We start from the raw sequence: 25585 nt of genomic DNA, 5'->3' as shown, positions 1-25585 counted from the left end.
ATCACGAGAATGACGAGGACGATGAGGATGGAGTGGGGGCCATCGTCGGCAAGCGAAATCCTCTTGTCGCGAAGTGTCAAAGCACCTAGGTTCAGCGTCGCAGAGCGCACTTGACACAATACATAGCACGTAGCAAAACCATGCGCCAGCTTAGCGAAACACCATGTGATCTGCGACGAGTCTGCGCAACGAAAAGGCGAAACGGTCGCAGCGTCGACGGCGCTTCCAAAAACTCCGGAAGAGGTGCTGGTGAACATAGCCACAGTGGCCAGACCAAATCGGTGTGTGGCGGCTAGGTAAGGCTAGTTGTTAAAGGTGTGACATGGTACGCAGACTGGGAGATAGCCAAAATGGCGGCTTTGTATGACGCAGTTGCAGTTTCAGACCTTCCGTCGCATCAAAAAAGTCCGAAAAATTGGATGGCAGGGGGTTCGAGCGTCCAAAATTTCAGATGCCCTTATACATTGATTCTATGGGGCTCGTGGCAGTGCCGCGAAGATATCCGGAATATTGGGCATGTCCGAAAATTTGGTTGTTGACTAATAAAATGGCAAGACTATTCTCGATAAACTATAATGCTAAGGGCGTTCTAATCGTAACCCATAGGTTCACAGCAGCAACATCAATTAGATATAGACATAAATCGCACAAGATCCTTTTGCACTCATGCAAGAAAAAAAAAAAAGAACATTACCAAACCCCTGAATCTGCATAACTAATTAATTTTGTACCTATATATATTAAATTATTTATCACATTTCTAGAATAAAAAAAACGATACAATTAATGTCCAAAACTCTAATTGAAGTTAGCGGACATAAGAATTATAAAGCAGCTCCACACGTCATTTGCAGAGAAGTGGAATTTTGAGACAACACCCATTATCAATGCAGCAACACGATTAGAATAAAAAATAAAAAAAGAGGTAGAAGACATGAGAACAACCAATACAATTATAAGGAACCTCACCTAGGTGTTTGAGCATTGCAGTGGTATATGTAGTGTGGCACTGCTTGATCATCATTCACTATGTGTCCATACTTCCTTCCAATGTCTGGCCTAATTTTTTCTACCAGCCGTGGACCTGGTGGACAAAAAGAGAAAGGAAAAAGAGGTTAGACCACAGCACTGTGTTAAGTAACATGCACGATCCATTTTCTCAGCCTTGCAGGAAAGCAGCTATCTTTTGACCTATTCGAAACCAAGACATGACATTCTGTTTATCCCTATTTCTATCAAAAAGGAAGCATTGTTGCACACTACATGCAGCAGTTTGATGCACTCTTCTAGCTAGTGCTTTACATAAGAACAGTTAAAAAAAATTACAGGTCACAGCACATGCTATTGAGAGTCTTTAGCAGTGAGAATGTGCTCTATGCACTGCCTATATATTTTCATGAGGTGGCAAGCCAGTGAACAGGGAGATGACTGATGATGATGAGATGATTTTAATGGATGTCGATGGGCCTAGCATGAGTGCTCCTACCCATGCCACTGCCCACTTGTCCTTAACACTACCCTGGGCCACCGAAAGATCGTCCAAATCTTGGACAAGAAAGATGAAGTCGAAGTGATGCATGACATGACAATGCGCATGACTGGATGGATTAGTAGTAGACGAGAATGAAGGTAATGGCTTGCTGCCACTATTAAGACTGGATGAAGCTTGGCCCAGGAAGCTTTTGGGCTACAGGTCGCTAGGATTTAATGGCCGAGGACCAGGCATGCATCGAATTGCATGGGCGGGGGTGATGTCCTCATGTGTGGCAGCGCCACAGGTCGTGGGATCCTCTGGTCTGATAGGTCTTGGGTCAGTAGGGTCAGCTGATAGGGTCCCTCTTTTGTTGCGCCTTGTGGTCATGTGGGTTGTGTCCCGGGCTAGTGAAGTCCTTTGCTTGAGTCTCTCTTTCGTTGTGTTTTGCGGTCGGGGTGGGGCAATTGGCGAGATCGAGTCGAGTCTGGAAGATTGAGGAACAGCAGGGCGATACGTACCAGGAGCCTGCTGCCGTCGATTATGCAGATGCAGGGTGCTGAAGCTTCAACAATGTACCCCGCACCTCCACCAAAATGTTACAAGACAGCAAGCCAGAGAACAGAGATGACCAATGACAATGAGATAATTTTAATGAATGTCGACGGGCCTAGCGCAAGCGCTCCAGCCCATGCCACTGCCCGCTTCTTCTTCCTCGTCCGTAACAATATGAATTAGCCAACACTCTAACACTGCTGCATGTGTACGTGAGGATGGATGTCGTCGGATCTTTTACATCCCAAAGCTACAAAGCAAGCTACAGGTAAGAATAGTGGATGATTTTTAACCAACTAGGATACTAACATTCACATACATCAAAATGCAGCCACAGCATAACAGAGATCAATAAAAAATTCTCCTGATGCAGAACACAACAGCCTTGCTGTTTTCTCCCACAACCCCTGAAACAGTACTTGTAGAAATATTCTAATGCAAAAAATCCAGAGGGGTAGTTTTTGTGAGTACTCAAAACAAATTTAAAATCTCTGAGTGGAGCCTACAATTTACAGACAATTTTTAAAAAGTGCTCCTGGCAACCGCTCACAGCCAATTAGGGCGACACATCCCCATGCAATCTCCCCGATGATGTAATCAGAGCTTGCTGGGTGCACCCGTTCACTAGATGCTCCCAAGCGACGCTGGCGGGATAGGGTGTGAAGAAGCGCTGTTGCGATTTGTTCTTTTTCTTTTTTCTTGAGCGGCGGCGTATGCTCAGTTGCGGAGGGGAGAGGAGGAGCATCATTTCCCATAGCTTATACAATTGGTACTAATGAAGCTAACTGAAAAATTTTTGCATCGCCGAAAGGACTGATGTAATGACTTAAGCTCGTGCGGCTTTTCCCGTTTCAGTAAATAGCTTTTCACGGGCTCTTAATATTGTTACAAATGAAGGAGGAAGAAGAGGGCAGTGGCGCGGGCAGGAGCGCGCGCGCTAGGCCCGCACACAGATTCATTAGACGTCATCTCACGACCATCGAGCATCTTCTCTCTGTCTTCTGTTCTCCTGCTTTCATCGGCTTGCCGTCACGTAACATTTGATTGGAGGTGCGGCGTACGTCATCCCCATCCTCACCTTGGAGCATCGACACCATCTGTAAGCCGGGACCATCGACCGAGGGCCCAGGGACATCGCCGAGCAGCTTCGCCCAAGCCCTTCAAGCCCAGACCTCACCAACAACCACCACCCAGCCCCCAGCCCCCAGCCCAGACCTGAAGACAAGGAGAACAGACAGACCAATAAGAACCCAGACGAACGACCCGAAAGACCCAAATGACCCGAAGGAACCGATGGACACGAACACGCAACCCCCGCCCAAGCTGCCCGACGTGACCTCGAGCCATCGGTCCCATGGACTCTGGTGACGGATGGTTGACAGCTCCAGGGGAGGCCGATCCCCCACGCATCAGACATCGTACCGGCACGCCGTTCTATTCTTACTTCTTCCTCTTCTTCAAGCATCCAGACACGCCCATCATCATGCCATGGAATCATTATCGGTAAACTTCCTCGTCTACGATCGGGACGATCGCTCTATGGCCCCGGGTCATGCTACGGACGAAGGAGGAAGAAGAGGGCAGTGGTGCAGGCAGGAGCGCGCGCGCTAGGCCCGCACACAGATTCATTAGACGTCATCTCACGACCATCGAGCATCTGCTCTCTGTCCTCTGTTCTCCTGTTTTCATTGGCTTGCAGTCACATAACAATATGCTTGCTGATGATAAGTCAATCTTGCATACAGTGTCAAGTACCTTGTCTGACCATACCATGTATACTTATATTAGAGCAAGCAAATATTTCAAATTTCAAATAGTTTATGAATGGTATTTTCTATTCTATTCAATTCACACCACACCCTAACTTTTAAAATTATTCCCAAACAGTTTGAATCTTGAGAGCATGGTTTGCAAACCTCCTAAATGTTCAGAAAATACAAGTTTCATCTAAATTAGCAATGAAACACTGCAACATTTCCAAACGGCAGCATCTGCAAATTGTTGTACGATCGTGCTTGCTCTTCTCTCAAAAAAACAACTGCCACTATGCGGCAAAAGCTTGAGCGTTAAAGCAGTGACGGCCATCAAGAGCCACCACCGCACGACCACTGCACATTTGTGGGTCCGCAAATGAAGTGAAGCTCCACGCAGAATGTCAGTGTGTCTCGCCACAATGCAGTTGACAACTGACTGAGAGAATGTTTGGCAACGATCGTTTCACTTTAGGCAACCATAGGTACGAGCACGGAAGCGAAATGACATGTGGAGGACAAGGGAGCGAAGCTGGACCCCATGTATAGTGCCACAGTTGTTTTGTAGCGACCACTTTGATCTTCCTCAATTTTCGTTAGAATCGAAAAAATACATATCTTAGGGCACAGTAGACAAGAAAAAGATGCATTACTGAAGAATGGAGTTCAAGTGTAAACAAAGTATTAGTACACGACTGCTGTTTTCTTAATTAATGCCTAGTAAACCTTGCACGTAAAACACATTGTACTCATAATAAGTCAAGAAAATTTTTTTTGCAATATCTCTGTTTCTACTCAAAGCTGCGTTTTGTGGAAAAACATCTTTCATTTTCAACTATCTGCACTAATTTGGAAAATATATTATTTGAGACAGCTTTCATCATTTGTATTTGCTTTGCACCTTAAGATTTGTTGTTCATTTAGATTCAAAAAATAAATTTGCCTTTCATTAGTCATGATTCGCAGATACGTATATAATCCATAATTTTGGCAGTACTAAAAAAAAGTATTTGAAAAAAATTAAGCGGCAGACTAACTTGGCTAAGCAAAAATATACAAGAGAAAGCTGTTTCACTTCCTTTGGCTTCGTTTAGTTATCCCTTGCCACATCTTGCTATGTTAACAAAGTATTTAATGGGTACTTTATGCTTTTATTAGAATGAAGGAGGCCTAATTAACATCTTTAGAGCAATTTTATCAGAGGAGATGAAAACGACAATTTTCAGAGTGGAGCTGAAAAGACTGGCAACATAGCATGTGAAGAAACTGGCTACCAAGATGGCACAGTGGTCTAACGCAGCGGCCAGCAAAGCTGATCTCTTTGCCTTCATCATCATCATCCTCAGCCTGACTATACCCACTGCAAGGCGAAGGCCTCTTCCATATTCCTCCAATTGGCCCGGTTCTATGCGAAATGCATCCACTTGACCCCTGCGAACTTCTTAACCCCATCCGCCCACCTAATTTTCTGCCGCCCCCTGCTATGCTTTCCTTCCCTTGGAATCCAGTTTGTTGCTCTAAGCGACCCCGCCGGGGTGGTACAGTGGTAAGACGCCTGACTACTGTCCGGAATTCCCGGGTTCGAACCCGACCTCGGCGGCTGCGTTTCGAGAAACAAAGTGGCGTCCGTGTGCTGTGCGATGTCAGCGCACGTTAAAGATCCCCAGGTGGTCGAAATTACTCCGTAGCCCTCCACTACAGCTCCTCTTTCTCTCTTTCCACTTTCACTCCCACCTTCCTTTCTTCCCTTACGGCGCGGTTCAGGTGTCCACAGACACAAGTGTGACGGATACTGCGCCTTTCCCTTCCTGTGAACCAATTATTATTATTATTGCTCTAAGCGACCATCGGTTATCCTTTCTTCGCGCTACATGTCCTGCCCATGCCCATTCCTTCTTGATTTCCGTTAGAATGTCAATGACTTGAGTTATTTTTCTGACCCACTCTGCTCGTTTCCTATCTCTTAACATTATCCCTACCCTTTTTCTTTCCATAGCCCTTGACTCAAATTAAAAACCCACTGGCCGAGTTTTTTATTTAGTGACTGCTTGAAGGAGGCTTCAGGGCCATCCTGATGAAATCGAAGATTGTTGGTAGTAATTAATGCTTCTGCATTTAAATAATACCATTCTATTCACACTCAATGCTTTCCTATTCGTACAATTCTAAATTTATATTTACTTGCGCCCCTGGCCTTACCATTATCCCTAATTTGCCCAAAGATATACTTAAGTGAAAACACTTTCAGCCACTACTTAAACAGGAGCTCCACTACTACTTAAACCGTTTGCAGAGGTGCACAGACTGCACATTGTTGAATCTGCGATCAATAGTTGCGCTGTATGCACAGGCAGCAGTTTGCAGTGGCGCACAGCCATGATTAAATCTCCTGAATCGTAAACAGATATGTGTGAATGCCTCTCTACAAAAAATGCAAAACAAAACAAGTGCAAGTTACTCTAACAAGTGAGTGCCATCTGGATAGGCTGAACATTTGGCCAAGAGTTCAGATGCATGAAAATTTTATAATTTCAGAACGCTATGGAGGTCTGAATGTTTTGTGAAGTAAAAACGTGGCGCAAATCGAATTGAACTGAATACCAAAGTAGTATTTACAAGCCTGTCAAAATTTTGAATATTTTCACAGCCCTACTAAAGGAGAGAACCTGGAAAACTGCAAACTGACCCCATGGCCCTGCCATCCGTACAGCTGCCAAAGGATTGAAGGGGCTGAGCAAGGTGGAGACCACACGGACCCAACTTGGCAGCTGCAGTGCTGGCCGAGGAGTATTTCTTTCGGGGAAGCCCCACGGGTCGGCGAGGACAAGGTGGGCGACGCGCTCGGGGAAGCGCAATGCATACGAGGCAGCTAGGAAGCCACCCATGCTGTGTCCCAGCAGCACAAAGCGGTCAAGGCCCACCTGAGCTCGCCACTCTTCAATGCCTGGGAACATGAAACAAGGTCAACACGACACTGCACTGTAAACAAAGAATAGATTGCAAGTACCTAGAATGTCACTAATGTTTGATATCATCATATCCCTAGTAAAACAAGTGTTATATCCAGTTGCCCATGAGAATTTCCAGGTGAAAGCCCTGTAAACATAAACACCCAATACAGTATCAGCAGAAAGTACTTTAATACATGTCGAAACATCCCTCGTAAACACATTACCAGCAGACTGCACTGCTTTCACTTTCTCACACATCAGTAGTAAGCCCTAAAGTATCTCTGCCGAATTATTTAATAAATGAAATGTTTCTACTCATGGTTTGCAAAAGGCACTGAATTAATGAGCAGACAATAGTAAGTTAAAACAACAACAAAGGAAATGCAATAGACTCCTACGACTTGTACTGGCGCACACTTTGAACAAATGGGCAGATACGTGAAGGATCATCACACGCAGCACAACTATGCCTCCGTACAGCTTAAAAATCAGGGGCAGCTTTACGGGCAACTATGTGCACAATGCATCTAGAATATTTTTGTCACAAAAAAAAAAGAAAAAAGAAAAGAAAAAGAGGTCGGTGCAGCTGTGTGTCCCTTTTTTAGTTAATGCGCGGAAAGTTTTTCTGTTTGTAGTTTTATCACTTTTCTGTTGATCCCGAACTATGCACCAAATGGTGAAAAAAACCTTCCAGAGAAATTCGGGCAATGCCCCATCAAGTACAAAGCCAAAAGCTGGTTTCCAATGTGGTGCCAACTGTTTCTAAGGGGGATCCATCTTGCACCCAGTGCAAAGAACCAAACGCTCGCGACCCAGGTCTTAGATAAAAGTCCGATGAGGTTTCCTCCTAGAAGACACAGGCCTGCTCCTTCTAGGAAGCTAGCAAATTGAAAGGCAGAGAGAAGAATTCAGTTTTGTTTAAACGAAAGATGCAGCCAAACAAGAAGCTATTACACACACAATACCAGCAACAGTGGGCAGCGAGAGGTACCGATAATTAAGCGTCACGTACAGGTAGCAAACTATAACCATAGAGCCAGGTCGCTCACCCAGCTGTCTGGCCCGTTACTCTCTCCACAGCACATTCATTGCAGCAATGGGCAGCAGGCGCCTTTTAAGGAGCTTTCTTGTAATTAGACGTGCCTATCAAATTCATTATAATCAAAAAACATTTTTTCTGCTCGACTTTCGAACTTGAAAGTAAGCAGTTGTGTTAGAAATTTTCCTCCAAATAATGAACATTAACAGTAAACTATGTTTGAAGAGCAAACTAGTAAATGCAAGCTGGGACTATCTTTCGCTGTTTATGTAGAAAGGACATGTTAGTCCCGTTGCTTCTGCACTATTGCCAGAAAAAGGTGTCCCTGAGTATAAGTGCCCGAACGAACACACTGTGGCCTTGAGCGAACACTTTAGCAACTTCTTGAGCAGAGAGGGATGGCTCTCAATGCCCTCGAAGGGTAGATAGGCAGCAGCGGCCCTGTATGCGGGCTGTCTGAGAAAGCATGATGCGGGTATCAGAGTTCATCATCATCATCATCATCATCATCATCAGCCTGATTATACCCACTGCAGGGCGAAGGCCTCTCCCATATTTCTCCACTTAACCCGGTTCTGTGCTAGCTGCATCCACTTGACCCCTGCGAACTTCTTAATCTCATCCGCCCACCTAACTTTCTGCCGCCCCCTGCTACGCTTTCCTTCCCTTGGAATCCAGTTTGTTACCCTCAGCGACCATCGGTTATCGTCTCTTCGCCCTACATGACCTGCCCATGTCCATTTCTTCTTCTTAATTTCCACTAGAATGTCGGTAACTTGAGTTATTTCTTTGACCCACTCTGCACGCTTTCTATCTCTTAATGTTACTCCTACCATTTTTCGTTCCATAGCCCTCTGGGTTGTCCTCAACTTAAGTAGAACTCTCTTGGTTAGCCTCCACGTTTCAGCCCCATAGGTAAGTACAGGCAAGATGCAACTGTTGTATACTTTCCTCTTGAGCGATACCGGTAAGCTGCTAGTCATAATCTGCGAGTGCTTGCCAAATGCGCACCATCCCAATCTTATTCTTCTTGTTATTTCCTTTTCATGGTCCGGATCTGCGGTTACTACCTGTCCTAAGTAGACATATTCGCCTACTACTTCCAGTATTTCGCTACCTAATGTAAACTGCTGTTCCTTCCCGAGGCTGTTGAACATTACCTTAGTCTTCTGCATATTGATTTTCAAGCCTACCTTTCTACTTTTTCTGTCTAGGTCATCAATCATTATTTGCAGTTCATCCCCCGAGTTGCTTAGCAAGGCAATGTCATCAGCAAATCGCAGATTACTGAGGTATTCTCCATCTACCCTTATCCCTAACTGCTCCCATTCCAAGTCTCTGAATACTTCCTCTAAACAAGCTGTGAATAGTACTGGGGAGATTGTGTCTCCTTGCCTAACACCTTTCTTTATGGGAATTTTGTTACTTTCTTTATGCAGAACTATGGTTGCTGTGCAGCCACTATATATATCTTCCAGCACTTTCACGTACGGCTCGTCTACCCCCTGATTTCGCAATGCCTGCATCACCGCCGAGGTTTCAACTGAGTCAAATGCTTTTTCGTAATCAATGAATGCTATGTATAAGGGCTGGTTATATTCCGAGCATTTTTCTATCACCTGGTTGATGGTATGGATATGATCGATAGTAGAGTACCGTTTCCGAAACCCTGCTTGATCCTTTGATTGATTGCAGTCTAAGGTTGTCCTGATTCTATTAGCGATTACCTTAGTAAATACCTTATACGTAACAGACAGTAAGCTGATTGGTCTGTAATTTTTAAGGTCCTTAGAGTCCCCTTTCTTGTGAATGAGGATAATGTTTGCATTCTTCCATGGTTCCGGTACCGTCGATGACAACAGGCACTGCGTATACAGGGTGGCCAGTTTTTCTAGCACGATATCCCCCCCGTCCTTCAGCAAATCTGTAGTTATCTGATCCTCTCCAGCTGATTTCCCCCTTTTCATAGTTTCTAATGCTTTCTTGACCTCGTCTTTCGTCACTGGTGGAACGTCTGACTGTTTTTCCCTACCGCCAAACTCATTACGGTCCTGACTACTTTGGCTGCTGTAGAGATCTGTATAGAACTCCTCGGCTACTTTGACTATCTTGTCCATATTAGTGATGACGTTGCCCGCCTTATCCCTTAGCGCATACATCTGGTTTTTGCCTATGCCCAATTTCTTCTTTACCGCTTTAAGGCTTCCCCCGTTCTTTACAGCATGCTCAATTTTCTCCATGTTATACTTCCTTATATCGGCCACCTTGCGCTTATTGATTAGCTTTGATATCTCGGCCAATTCGATCCGGTCTGTTGGATTGGAAGCTTTCATACTCTGGCGTTTCTTAATCAAATCTTTCGTCTCCTTAGACAGCTTACCGGTATCCTCTCTAACTATCCTACCGCCTACTTCTACCGCGCACTCAGTAATGATATCTCTGAAATTATTGTTCCTTGCCTCTAGGGTAATGTCGCCATCCTCAGTTAGAGCTGAATACCTATTCTGTAGCGAGATCCTGAACTCTTCTGCCCTCCCCCTCACCGCTAATTCGTTGATGGGTTTCTTTCTTACTAATCTGTTGCGTTCCTTCTTCAGATTTAGGCTAATTCGGGACCTCACCATCCTGTGGTCACTGCATCGCACTTTCCCGATTACCTCTACGTCCTGCAGAGTTCAACCATGAATTAAACAACTGCTTTTATGGGTACTCTGTGAAACCAGAAAACTATCCTGAAAGTCATGTTTTCATGCATTTCTGTGGGCTGTGGACCCTTCCCATACCCCAGCCAATACTTTCTCCACACGCACATGTTGTGGTGCCTTCAAAATACATTGCTGATGAATGACATTTCACGCTTTCACATTCAGCTCTAGAGTGCAGTCTGCTTTATCATAAGTGCACTGTGAAATAAAAAAACTGCATTAAAATTTTTTTGCTCAGATGTGCTGTTAACGGCCTTAACTCCGGATTCAACCCTCAGCCAGCTCCAGCACCAGTGTAGTGAACATGGTGTGGGTCTATAGATGGCAGTACAAGTATGACCACTGAAATTTTCTTGGGAGAGCACAGCCTTTGATAAGCAAGAACAAGCTTAGGTTGGTTGTTTAGTTGATTTATGGAATTTATTGCCCTAAAGAAACTCAGGCTATGAGGGACTTCAGAGTGGAGGACTCTAGATCATTTCAATCGCTTGGGATTCCTTAATGTGCAGTGGCATCAAAGTACACAAGTGCACTGCGTTCTGCCTCCATCAAAACATACCTGCTACAGCCAGAATCAAATCCAGCTCACCCAGCTCGGTAGTCAAACACCCTAACCACTGAGCCACAGCAGCGAGAAGAACAATTGCAGGCTTTGTAAAAATGCAGAGACCAAACTGTCAATATGGAGGGAGGATTTCTATACCAAGTTCAAATGACACCACAAGTCAAGGTGAAGTTGTCAAAGTTGTGCTTACTCTGCACAAACTGGTATTCAGCCTCCAGGGGGTCCCTGGAGAGACGTGGTCGTGAGCTACGGCCAAAGCCCAATAGGTCGAAACAGTACGTTGTCCGGTCCTGTGCCAGTTGGTCCAAGTTGAGCAGCCAGAGGGCCACACCTGAAGCAAAGCCATGCACCAGCACCAACGGCACCCGCTCCTCATCTGCAGCTGCACTTCTGCCAGGACCCAGCTGAAGAGTGCGGATCTGGTGAGTGCCCTTGCAGCCCAGGATTGAGTCAACGCTCACAAACATGGAGCGGACAGGCAGTTTCATATCTGCATAATCATAAATGGGGCTCCACTATAACACAAGACCTGATCGGTACTGTGTTTACAACAAACAATGCCCTCAGAGCTTTTTTCACAGTGTACCCAAAACTTTAAACCTTTCGGGACCACTTTATAGATCAGAGTTCAAAAATGAATTATGATTTTGTGCACGCTGCCAAGCTCCAATTTCTGTATACTAGAACAGCTCTCGTCCCCTAGGAGTATAGTTTGGCATCTTTACTTGCGATTTTGGCCTAGTTTGCTTTTTCCTCAGCAGGTGGCAACGCACTAGAGACTATGAACAGGAGCACGGTGGCGGTTGAGCTAGCAAAGCATGGCATGAAACTTGCATATATTTTGTTACATTTCTAACAGGTGAAATTGCTTCAACAGGCACAACAATTATGCCACTGAAAGTCACAATAGTAAAGTAACAATTGGAAACCTTCGCCAACAAATATTTGAGTTAACTGGCACGACTATAAGCTTACTTCCACCTGCTTACAGGCTCTTTAATAAAAGCAGCATGTACAAGCACTAAGAAAACTCTATGCACTTGCTGGCATCCGTACCCTCCACCATGGGTTAGGTAGGACGCATTCATGCCTCAAAAGTGAATAGCCATAATTATGGCAACCCTTCTGGGAGGTAAGTGGGAACAGAGTAACTATATTGAAATGCAATCGAAAGTTTTCTCCATGTCACAACATAACTGAAAATGCCATTGGAAAAAGAAAACAAACGACAGCTCCACTCAGGTTATGAAAGCTAAGCACAAGCTCAGCAACTCACACGAAAGTAGCTTTCGCTCGGCCTCTTCAAGGTGCTCCGCTGAAGTGGGACACCACCGGATGTAGCTGGAGATCCAACTGGGAACAAGGTCAATCAAGCTGCTCAACAAGGTATCCGCCAGCAGGCATGTGTGCTTCAGCAGGCGCAACCTGTGCACCCCACACACACAGACAGACACACAAAACGAGAATCACATACTGCACCTAGGGATGCTGTTTCTCAGCTTGTATGTGGTAAACGTATAAGTGGCAAAAGTATATAATGTGAAAAAGTGGGCCTCTAATGCAAATAAGGGTCAGTGACCCATATTCTCTCACGTGCAGCCACGAGTTTATTGTGACCTTGTATGGTTCCTCATGTCAGTGCAGAATGGAATGCTGCAACACAAACGACTAGGTTCTCAAAATAGATGAAGGCCTGCGGGATTTGCACAGGTACCATTAAAAAAATTTAAGGACTACCAAGGCCACTATAGATTATTTCCAGGGGCCTACTGCGGAGCTATATTTCAAAATTCCGTAACACACAGGCATCTGCATGAAAATGTAAACATTGTCTTTATTTCACTCGAGAAAAAAGTCAGTCAATCTGCAGAAATTGAACTCTGAATTGCACTTTTATGCTAAACCCTCCATCAACAGTTGCCTGGCCATGGCTTAGCAGAAGCGACAATTTTGCAGTTTTCCACAACTCCGCTAAAGCTCACAAAAAAAAAAAAAAAAAAAAAAAAGCTTCTAGTTTGGTACCATTTTCAAAACACCGCAGTTGATGTTCCTATTCCTTCAACAGTGCCATGTTCTCCGATCACAAAGTTGAGCAAGTTGGTATAGATTCATGGTAAACAATAGCACAGTGGATAACACGAACTGAAAGGAGGAAGATATGTTCTCAGCAAATACAGTGTCTCACTAATTATCAGTCAATTTTCCAGTAGCAAAGAGCCCTTTTAACGCCTTCCTGAGGCCTGCTAGGCGCTCTCTGATCTGTACATTAGTACTTTAGGTTAACTTTTCATGCCATTTTTTAAAGCAGGTTCACCCACCACAGCAAGGTCAAAACCTTTTAAACATGGTTTGCATATCGCTCCATGCAGATTTGTGGCATTTGGCACCACCCCATTCTTGTCATTCCAGTTACTGAGCCTTGCAGGTAAATATTTATTTTCCAGGCACTGTTATGTACTATAGCATAGCTGCATCCATGAACAAAAGCTGTGCACATGTTAACCAAACTGAAATTTCCATACCGTGTCAAACGTCAATACATGAGTAGCACAGCATCACAAGGCAGTGACCGATACCAAGGTTGCTGTAACTAGAACAGTCAGAACTAGTAATGGCTTCAACACTGCCAGCCATCTAATACCCATCCACCAAACCTGAGAAACTATAGAAAAAAAGATTTTTTTTTTTTTTAACCAATGTGCCGAAATATTTCCACCAAGAAAATAAACAATCTTTCTCGTATTCACAGCAGGGACTGACAAAATTTTCTTGCTGTAAATCATGTCCTCCCTTCATGAAAAATTTTTTAAGGACTCTGAAATATTAAAAAAATGTCAAACATTTTCAAATCCTTCAAATAACATTTCCAAATTCAGAAGTTCTTATTAACAACCTGTACATATCCTTTGAAATATCTACAGAGCGACAAAGCAATTTCATCAACTAATATCTGATTCCTCTACTGTGCAGAGAATAGCTAAAACTAAACCATTGCACTTGTAGTTGCCAATTTATAACTTCAAGACAGGAAAATTTCTGACTTCACAGCAACACCTCCGGCTGAGAAAGATCTGGCAGAGGTCAGAAAGCAAAAGGCCAACCAAGCACGTGTTTAATACAGAGCAAAAAACTGATAAGGCAGTGACCTAGCTGTTTAGAATACACTGACAAACATTTTCCATAAATCAGTAACAGAAAACAAGCAAAAAAAAAAATATCCAAGACATCAGAGTTGACAGTAGCACCACCAATGCAGAAACAGACCTAGTCATGCTTTGCACCTACGTACCGATTACAATAAGTGTTACACTCTACACATTTCAATGTCATCATCATCATCATCAGCCTGACTATACCCACTGCAGGGCGAAGGCCTCTCCCATATTTCTCCACTTAACCCGGTTCTGTGCTAGCTGCATCCACTTGACCCCTGCGAACTTCTTAATCTCATCCGCCCACCTAACTTTCTGCTGCCCTCTGCTAGGCTTTCCTTCCCTTGGAATCCAGTTTGTTACCCTAACCGACCATCGGTTATCCTCACTTCGCACTACATGTCCTGCCCATGTCCATTTCTTCTTCTTAATTTCCACTAGAATGTCAGTAACTTGAGTTATTTCTCTGACCCACTCTGCACGCTTCCTATCTCTTAATGTTACCCCTACCATTTTTCGTTCCATAGCCCTCTGGGTTGTCCTCAACTTAAGTAGAACTCTCTTGGTTAGCCTCCACGTTTCAGCGCCATAGGTGAGTACAGGTAAGATGCAACTGTTATATACTTTTCTCTTTAGCGATACCGGTAAGCTGCAAGACATAATCTGCGAGTGTTTGCCAAATGCGCTCCATCCCAATCTTATTCTTCTTGTTATTTCCTTTTCATGGTTCGGATCTGCGGTTACTACCTGTCCTAAGTAGACATATTCGCCTACTACTTCCAGTACTTCGCTACCTAATGTAAAATGCTGTTCCTTTCCGAGGCTGTTGAACATTACCTTAGTCTTCTGCATATTGATTTTCAAGCCTACCTTTCTACTTTTCCTGTCTAGGTCATCAATCATTATTTGTAGTTCATCTCCCGAGTTGCTTAGCAAGGCAATGTCATCAGCAAATCGCACATTACTGAGGTATTCTCCATCTATCCTTATCCCTAACTGCTCCCATTCCAAGTCTCTGAATACTTCCTCTAAGCAAGCTGTGAATAGTACTGGGGAGATTGTGTCTCCTTGCCTAACACCTTTCTTTATGGGAATTTTGTTACTTTCTTTATGCAGAACTATGGTTGCTGTGCAGCCACTGTATATATCTTCCAGCACTTTCACGTATGGCTCGTCTACCCCCTGATTTCGCAATGCCTGCATCACCGCCGAGGTTTCAACTGAGTCAAATGCTTTTTCGTAATCAATGAATGCTATGTATAAGGGCTGGTTATATTCCGAGCATTTTTCTATCACCTGATTGATGGTATGAATATGATCGATAGTAGAGTACCGTTTCCGAAACTCTGCTTGATCCTTTGCTTGATTGAAGTCTAAGGTTGTCCTGATTCTATTAGCGATTACCTTAGTAAATACCTTATATGTAACAGACAGTAAGCTGATGGGTCTGTAATTTTTAAGGTCCTTAGAGTCCCCTTTCTTAAGAATGAGGATAATGTTTGCATTCTTCCATGGTTCCAGTACCGTCGATGACACCAGGCACTGCGTAGTTATCCGTAGTTATCTGATCCTCTCCAGCTGATTTCCCTCTTTTCCTAGTTTCTAATGCTTTCTTGACCTCGTCCTTCGTCACTGGTGGAACGTCTGAATGCTTTTCCCTACCGCCAATCTCATTACGGTCCTGACTACTTTGGCTACTGTAGAGATTTGTATGGAACTCCTCGGCTACTTTGACTATCTTATCCATATTCGTGATGACATTGCCTGCCTTGTCCCTTATCGCATACATCTGGTTTTTGCCTATGCCCAATTTCTTCTTTACCGCTTTAAGGCTTCCCCCGTTCTTTACAGCATGCTCAATTTTTTCCATGTTATACTTCCTTATATCGGCCACCTTGCGCTTATTGATTAGCTTTGATATCTCGGCCAATTCGATCCAGTCTGTTGGATTGGAAGCTTTCATTCTCTGGCGTTCCTTAATCAAATCTTTCGTCTCCTTAAACAGCTTACCGGTATCCTCTCTAACTGTCCTACCGCCTACTTCTACTGCGCACTCAGTAATGATATCTCTGAAATTATTGTTCCTTGCTTCTAGGGTAATGTCGCCATCCTCGGTTAGAGCTGAATACCTATTCTGTAGCGAGATCCTGAGCTCTTCTGCCCTCCCCCTCACCGCTAATTCGTTGATGGGTTTCTTTCTTACTAATCTGTTGCGTTCCTTCTTCAGATTTAGGCTAATTCGGGACCTCACCATCCTGTGGTCACTGCATCGCACTTTCCCGATTACCTCTACATCTTGCATAATGGCGGGGGTTGAACACATTATGAAATCGATTTCACTTTTAGTCTCCCCGTTCGGACTTTTCCATGTCCATTTCCGGTTCTTCCGTTTGCTGAAGAAGGTATTCATGATTCGTAAGTTATTGCGCTCTGCAAACTCAACTAGTAACTCCCCCCTGCTATTCCTAGAACCAATGCCATAGTCACCTACTGCCTTGTCTCCTGCCTGCTTTTTCCCTACCTTGGCATTGAGGTCACCCATTAGTACAGTATACTGCGTCTTTACTTTTCGCATTGCCGATTCTACATCTTCGTAGAAGCTTTCAACTGCCTGGTCATCATAACTACATGTAGGTGCATAGGCCTGTACAACCTTCAGTTTATACCGCTTATTAAGCCTAATTACGATGCCTGCAACCCTCTCGTTGGTACTATAGAATTCATCTATATTACCCGCTATATACTTATTGACAAGGAAACCTACTCCTAGTTCTCGCCTCTCCGGTAAACCTCGATAACACAGTACATGCCCATCCTTCAGTACAGTATATGCCTCATTCGGCCTCCTAGGCTCACTAAGCCCTATTACATCCCATTTCATACCTTCTAGTTCCTGTAAGAGCACTGCTAAACTAGCTTCACTAGCTAGGGTTCTAGCATTAAACGTTGCCAGGGTCAGTTTCCAATGGCGGCCTGTCCAGCGGAGCCAGGCTTTCTTAGCACCCTCTGCTGCGTCACAGGTCTGACCGCCGCCGTGGTCAGTTGTTCCGCAGCCGCTGGTGACTGAGGGCCGGGGTTTTGTGGAGCTTATCATGAGAGGTTGCGGCCAATTACTGCACCAGGGTGGCCAACTTCTGTTCTGGTGAGGGAGTGCGTTGCCGGAGGTGTTCACCGGCATCAGGTCGCACCCCAAACCTGTTCATGCAATTCCATCGACAAGCGGATTTTTTTTTTTTTTTTAATCCGGTGGAGAATTGCGCGGCACCGGGATTTGAACCCCGGTCCTCTTGCATGCGAGGCGGATGTTCTTCCGCTACGTCACCGCTGCACCTAGTCTAGTTTTAGTCTAGTTACATTTCAATGTAACTAGACTAAAAGCAGAAACCAGCACTGTCACGGCCATCAGAGTGATGAGAGGAAGAAATATGACAGGTCACAAAACAAGCCAGTCACATACGAGTCAGAAAAGCAAAACACTACGGCCGCATCTTGTGCTACCTCAAAGCACTTTATCACGGATGCGAAGAGAGCCGACACTTTTCATCGAAGTATAAATTGAAGATAGAGTAAACAATAATAAAATATAACAAATAGTTGTGAAAGAAAGACTATGCACTCAACAGCACAATGTTGTATCTTAGCAAGATGTGACCACACGGTAGAATACACTGCTTGACAAAGACTCTTTTGATAGCCTGCTAAGTAGACCTTGTCACAGTGAACAATCATATACTGGCATATTAATACTTAGCAGTGGTGTTGGCTGTGACAACACACATCTGTAGTGCTTCTTTCACCTACACTGCAGGTACTCACCTACTCATCATGGGACCAGAGCCTATGCTAAAGGACCAGTTTCTGACACTTGAGCAACTGAACAATTCTTTACATATATGCCAAAGGCCACCAAACATATTTTCTTCGTTTTAATTAACAGTCAGCTTGCAACACAGGTGATGACCTCTGTACATTTTTTCTTTCTTTTGATTTCCATTTGGATGTTGTAATGATAATGTATTACAAGACAAAATATCAAGTTATAAATCTGCATGAATTCAGCTCGTTTTTTATGAATCACCATGAAAACAGTGGCAGTGGTGTTTTGATTCTCTCAATAAAGGAACCGAAATTTGAAATCCTGGAAGACTTCAGTGCTATCACTAAAGGTCATGAAATGATTTCTGTACAACACAATTGTTGTTTTCTGCAGTATGCCAACCACACAATGGGAGCACTTCTTTTTGTCTTTTCTTGAAACTCACTTGAGTCGGATTGATGACACAAAATACTCTTGTATTTGAGGAGACTTAAATACAAATTTGCTTCGTAGTTCTCCTGTAGAAACTTAACTGTACGAGGTGCTAAAATCTAATGTGTTCCCTAACATCATTCACATGACCATAAATATTCTAAGTGAGAAACCTACACACTTTAATGTACTCAGCACAAGTATTAGAGAGCAATTGATAGACGCATGCATAAAAAACTGCAACTATATATATATATATATATATATATATATATATATATATATATATATATATATATATATATATATATATATATATATATATATATATATATAGTGAGATTCTAGTATATCACCGAAAAATAACCTCCTTACAACATTTTTTTGACACACCAGCACAAGCGAACTGGGATGCCCCCTAAGTTACGTCCGGTCCCGAGAGAGCATAACACATTTCTTAGCAACTTTAAAACATATTTATTATAAAACAAAACCTCAAACACCGAAACCATATACGAGCCATGGTTAACAAAGGAATGCTTAATCGGAATTCATGTGTAAAATGAACTCTACCAACATTTTGTTGAATCCAAAGCTATAGAGGACCTCAATAAGTTTAAGGTGTACCAAAATAAGGTAAACAGCATTATACGAAAAGCTAGAACACAATACACAAACAACCTATTTAACACGAAATAATAAAAAATACAGACACTGCTTGAAAACATTTTAATAATTTACTAAATATGAACCAGAAGTCAACTACTAACAAAGATAACTGCTGATGACAAATGTCGCCTGCAGTTGTGTTGGCAAATACCTTTAATGGCTTTTCACATCTATCGAATTTATGAGTTCCTTCTCACGACTGTCTAGAATATATGAGGCCGAAGATTTGTGACAGCGCATTCCCAGACCCTGCCACAAAAGGAGAGGTTATTAACATTATGCAGTAATTACAAAATAGTAATAACTGTGATGTAGATGATCTTCCGGTACAGCTGATGAAGCATGTATAGGAAATCATTGTGCCACATTTAAAATATATTTTTTTCTCTCTTGGGCAATTTCATTTTTTCTAAAAACGGCTACAGAGGACTGAACTGACTATCAATCTACCATGGTGGTGCAGTGGTTAGGGCACTAGACTGCTGCACCCAAGAATGCTGGATCAAAGCCTGGACACTTTTTGATGAAGGCGAAAAGCAAGGTGCCTGTGTGCTGTGTGATGCCAGCACACATTAAGAACCTCAGGTGGTCGAAATTTATGGAGCCCTCCACTACGGTGTCTCTCATAGCCCCGAGTTGCATGGCTGAGTTGCAACAAAAACATAAACTGACTATAATAATCAGGGGTAGTGACAAGAACAACTTACGAAATTACATACCAACATCTATTCTTTCAGCATTTCCCAGATGTACAGAATGTATAGAAAAATTAATACACCACAGGATGACAAATTTCATTAATAAGCATGCCAGCTTTATATTTTGGTTTCATGAAACAGCCCTGTGACTTAAAAGAAATAATGTCCATTGAAAAACTGTTATATACTCTTGGTGTTCCCATTGATTATTCCATAGCCTTCAGCAAGGGAACCTTCCTGCTTTTATGGCCTTTTCCTGGAACTTCTTCAATTATATCCTGGGCACCGCAAGCAACAGGTAGCTGTGGATGGACATAAATCTAAAATAAAGTCCCTTTGTGCAGGCATCTCACAAGGGAGTATAGGACCCTTACTCTTTAAACTGCACATCAATGATATGCTACACATATGCTGCATATATTATTTATGCAGATGACAGCTTGAGAAAAGGCTAACAAAATGTTTGATAAACTGCTACTCACTTGGAGCAGAACTTCTCCTTTGAAAATCAGTGCCTCAAAATTGAAGGCTACTATGCTCCACGTAAAAGGAAACTTCTTTCATTTTAGTCCTACTCAGTACATTAGGCAGTTTAATAAAAAAGTCTTGTCATATTCCATGAGAACATGCTCTGGGACAATCATGTCCACAGCTTCATAACAAAATTTTCAAGGTTAGAAGGAATTATATCCAGGGTGCCCTTTCTTTTGTCCCAGAGTCTTAAGGCAATAATATAAAATTCATTAATTTATTATACCCTAACATGCTGCCACCTAGGTTGGTTTTGGTTTGTGGGGTTTAACGTCCCAAAGCGACTCAGGCTATGAGAGATGCCGTAGTGGAGGACTCTGGAAATTTTGACCACCTGGGGATCTTGAATGAGCACTGACATCGCACAGCACACGGGTGCCTTGCTTTTAGCCTCCATAGAAAAGCGGCCTCCGAGGCCGGGATTCGATCCCATGTCCTTGAGAACAGTAGTCGAGCGCCGTAACCACTGCGCCACCCCGGCGGGGCAACATGCTGCCACCTAGTATGGGTGCAACCACATTCACAAACATAGTAAAGTTGAAAAGGCTGCAAAAAAAAAGGTTCTTCACATCATTGTTAACATTTTGTACGATACCTGCACATCACCCCTATTCATGTTGGAGTCTGACCTAAACAACTGTTTCAGTCAAACCCCACACAATGTTCTTATTGTAATGTTTTCTAACAATGCTGAAATATTACAAAGACATTATTATATTATTCTAGCATTATTATGACCTTTACACAACAATTCAACCTTAAAATTATGTTAAAATAACAACATTGAAGGACCAGGCCAAGCAGTTGTAAAGCGTATGTGCCCACTAGCAGCTTCAATCAACTCTGCAAGAAAAGTATGCTACAGCAGCAATAATAGCGCAGTAGAACGTAGCACAACTAAAAGGCATGACTCACTCAAGCACTCACCATATTTATGTTTTTGATTCTGGTTCATGCTTATATGCTACCCATCAGTAGTGCCCTTCAGAATGCAAGTGGTGAATTGTTAAGTATAGTTTTCAGAATAACTATTGAAGTACATGTATTATCTGTGGCTGGCATGGAGCAAACAGGGTCAGTTGCTAAATTCTGTAAGTTGAAGTGTACTGCCCAAAATAGTAAACAAGCTCTAGAACACAGTGCTAGTTGGGTGTCTGAAATAAGAATATGTTAACCTGGAACATTCTTTTAAAGCTGCAGTAACATTTTCCCCATAGTATAAGTTAATGCTGCGCCTCCTCAACGGTAGGGTCCCGCAACTTCTTTCTCCTCACTGGTTGCCTCTCAGCGGGTTAAACGGCAATTGTTACCAAGAGATGTGCGTGAGCGCAACCTAAAAGTAACATATACGCATTGAAGGCAGGAAATGGTTACGGTGAAGGTAATTGAATAGTGTAAGTGTTGTCATGCTGTCACTACATTACTCTGTTCACAGCTGGTTTTGCGGCTATCAAGATTTAAAAACATCACATAATGCGACCTAAAGGGGAACACACCCCAGGTGAGATCTTAGTAGCTTAATTTAACTTTGAGATTTAAAATGAAATGAGAAAAAAAAGTTGCACGATTTAAAAAAAAATGGAAAAAAAAAGTTGTACTCACAGGATTCAAACCGATGTTTTATTAGCTCAGTGGGCAGGTAAGTAGTGTAAATTCATTGCGCCACTGAAGCAACGAGTGGGGCGTGCTTTAAATGCGCTCTTGTTCATTTTTACAATATTTCCGCTATCTGTCGCCAGGTGACACTGCTCAGAGGACCATACCGTTGAGAGAACGGAATCCCGCTCCATAAACATTACTGAAACATACTGTTGTAGCCGCGGCGAGCGAAGCAGAGGCAGAGCGACTAAGCAACATGTTTATTCGGCATGCTTGGCCGTACAGATTAAGAGACCCGCACGAGCGATCTGCGCGCTGACTTCTTAACAAGTCCCCGCTCCCCCTCTCGGCGTTGCCATTCACACACGTCACAGCATCACGTGACACTACATACCAATCGCGCACAATGCGATCACATGATACTTCATTCCCTTTCCCCCGAACTGTTTTACACCAGCTCTATGGGGTATAACGATCAGGAGGCTTCCGAGAACGAGCACTGCGCCGAAGAGGTGGCGTGTCCGGAGGTGGCGCATGCTCCCGGAGCGGTGGTGCAGGCAGCGTGGACCTTGCAGGCGAACTGGCGTTCTGTCCCCGCAACGTAGATGCTTGGGCAGGCTGTGGTGCTGAGGAATCCTGTGGCTCAGACGTATCTAAGGAAGGGGTCTTAGTAGACAACTCTTCCGGTACAGAATCAGGCATTGAACTAGGCACAGAAGGATACACAGTTGGCCCGGATTCCACACTTTGAAACGAACACGGACGTAGGTTGTCAGCATGCACAAACCTCTGTTCCTGCCCTATTCTAACATTGTAGGTGGATGCACTGCACCGCTGTTCTATAACGCCTCGCAACCACTTCGATTCCCCAGGACGTAGTCCTTGGACGAGCACATGGTCGCCTTCCTCAAATGATCTCCATGACCGCCCTCTCTCGTTAGCCTTCTCTTTCGTCTGGTAGAACCTGTCGTCCATACGTTTTTCCAAGTTCGGTTGGAGAAAGGTCAGGCGTGTGCGCGGCTTCCATGACAGAAACAATTCCGCGGGTGTCAGCCCCGTGGTTGCGGTTGGTGTGTTTCGGTACGTGAACAGAAATTGGTCAACCCGATGTTGCAAGGTTTTCTTGATCCCTGTTCTTCTCTCGTCGAGAACCTGTCGCAAAAGGTCCCGCTTAATGGTCTGTACGTACCGCTCTGCGCTTCCATTTGATGCGGGATGGTACGGTGGCGTCCTGGTATGCCGCACCCCATTCCTGCGGAGAAAGTCTGCGAAATTCTTGGCACAGAACTGTGGACCATTGTCCGTAACTACTTCTTCTGGCAGGCCGTAGGACGCAAAGACACTCCGCAGCTTTTCAATGGTCTTCTCGGTAGAGGTGGATGGCATGACGAACACTTCTGTCCACTTGGAATGCACATCCACTAGGACTAGGAGCCACTGGTTATCGGTAAAAGCAAAGTCCAGATGGATTCTTTGCCATCTGCGAGTTGGCCAACCCCAAGTTATCAGTGGAATACGTGGCGGAGCATTTTGTGTTAACTGACACGTGTCACAGCTTTTCACAACCTGCTCAATGTCCTCCGTGAGCTGAGGCCACCACACAAAGCTACGGGCGAGCATTTTCATGCGCGTCATCCCAGGGTGTCCTTCGTGCAAAAGATGCAACACCCGTTTGCGCAACCCACGAGGTATAATCACTCGATTTCCCCATGTAACACACTGCTGATCTACAGATAGCTCATGTCGACGAATTAAATAAGGCATTAACTCATCATCTTTAACATGCGGCGGCCAACCACTCATAGTATAACACAGCACTTTCGACAATACTCTGTCAGTTCGACTGCACTTCTGAATTTCAACAGCAGACAATGGCACTTCATCAACAACTGAAAAGAAATGTGCATAATCCGAGACATCATTGCGATTTGCAAGTGGTAACCTTGAAAAACCGTCAGCATTTCCAACCTCTCGACCTTTGCGGTAAACCCAACGATAATCGTACGCTGCAAGCAGTAAAGCCCAGCGCCGCATGCGGGCTGCTGTCATCACTGGTACGGGCTTACCATGAGCGAGCAAGCCTACCAATGGCTGATGGTCGGAGTAAATCTCAAAGCGATGCCCGAACAGATATTTGTGGAACTTTTTCAGCCCAAAAACAACAGCCAAGGCTTCTTTTTCGATATGAGCATACCCCTGCTCTGCCTTACTTAACGTTCTGGAAGCATAGGCAATTGGCCTTTCGTCGCTTCCAATCTTATGAAAAAGAATGGCTCCTACGCCGTAAGACGAAGCGTCGCACACTAGTCCTATCGGCTTTTTCTGGTCGTAGTATGTCAGCACATTGCTTTGTGTCAACCAGCTCTTACTTTCTTGAAACGCTTGCTCAGCCTCTTGTGACCACTGAAATCCCTTTTCTTTTTTTAGAGCATTATACAGAGGCTTAAGCTTAGCTGACATGTTCGGTACAAACTTCCTGTAGAAGTTAATCAAGCCCAGGTAAGCTCGCAACTGTGCCGCATCTTTTGGACTCGGTGCCTCTTTTATCGCTTTCACCTTTTCATCTGATGGCCGAACGCCCTTGTCATCCAGAATGTGGCCTAGGTAAGAGACAGATGTCTGAAAGAATTTACACTTTTCCTTTTGCAATCGCATGCCTCTTTCTAGAAAACGTGCCAACACCCTTTCCACTCGATGAAAACATTCGTCAAATGTTGAACCTGCGATAAGCACATCATCCAAGTAGCAGCTTACTCGCTCAAGCCCTTTTAACACATCATCCATGACAGACTGGAAAATAGCAGGTGCACTTGTGATGCCATAGGGCAAGCGCGTGTACTTGAAAAGCCCCAGGTGTGTATTGACAACCACCATTGATTGTGCCTCCGGATGCAGTTCCAGCTGTTGGTACGCTGTCGACAAATCAAGCACTGTGAAATACTTGCATCCTGACAACTTTGCAAACAAATCTTCCATCACGGGAAGTGGATAATGGTCAGTTCGCAGGCACGGATTCAATGTAACCTTGAAGTCCCCACACACTCTGACTTTGTTGTTCGCCTTAGCCACAACAACTAGGGGCGTTGCCCAGTCGCTTTTCTGTACAGGGACTAACACTCCCCTGTTCACAAGAGACTGCAATTCAAGTGACACGGTTTCCCTCAAAGAAAATGGCACCTGTCGCGCTTTGCAAAATACAGGGTTGCTCCCCTCCTTCAAAACCAGCCTGACTGGACTACCTTTGATCAGCCCCAGAGTGGGCTCGAACACCTTTGCGTACTTCTCAAGTAGCGCCGCAACTTTGTCTAACAAACACACGCCATGCACACTTGACCAGTCTAGCTTAAGAGCCTCCAGCCAGTCACGCCCTAGCAACGCAATGTCGCTATTGTTGTCGGTTTTAACGACAATGAGCGGAAGTTGCTTGCACTGACCATTATGTTCGACTGGAACCGTCAACTTCCCTGTGACTGTTAGCGGCGACCCACCGTATGTCCTCAGCTTTATGTGGCAAGGCTCTTTAGGTAGACTGGGCCACAACCTCCTGTATAGCGTTTCTGGCACAATGGAAACAGACGCACCCGTGTCTATTTGCATGTTAACATCCTTCTTGGCTACCTTGAGACAAATTTCATAATGCCCTGGGCGTT

The 25585-nt window shown here is 44.1% G+C and overlaps 1 protein-coding gene across 3 annotated transcripts in view; it reads right to left on the bottom strand.

Annotated features, from left to right (window-relative positions):
* The window catches only part of LOC146204103 ((Lyso)-N-acylphosphatidylethanolamine lipase-like), an 86446-nt gene that overhangs the window by 56271 nt on the left and 4590 nt on the right, over positions 1-25585 (bottom strand). For 2 of the 3 annotated variants that reach the window (XM_084589098.1, XM_084589096.1), the window contains exons 2-5: positions 12314-12462; positions 11228-11527; positions 6464-6721; positions 970-1084 (exon numbers count right to left, since the gene is read on the bottom strand). In XM_084589098.1, coding sequence (XP_084445224.1) covers positions 970-1084; positions 6464-6721; positions 11228-11527; positions 12314-12462 — 822 coding nt within the window. The remainder of the gene's footprint in view (positions 1-969; positions 1085-6463; positions 6722-11227; positions 11528-12313; positions 12463-25585) is intronic. The other variant, XM_084589097.1, reaches the window with a different exon arrangement.

This window comes from Amblyomma maculatum, chromosome 1, assembly GCF_055883805.1.
Source record: "Amblyomma maculatum isolate TAMU_Amacu chromosome 1, ASM5588380v1, whole genome shotgun sequence".
NCBI classification, from domain to species: Eukaryota; Metazoa; Arthropoda; class Arachnida; order Ixodida; family Ixodidae; genus Amblyomma; species Amblyomma maculatum.
The sequence above is the reverse complement of the archived record's forward strand: the minus strand, read 5'-3'. Positions and strand labels throughout refer to the sequence as shown.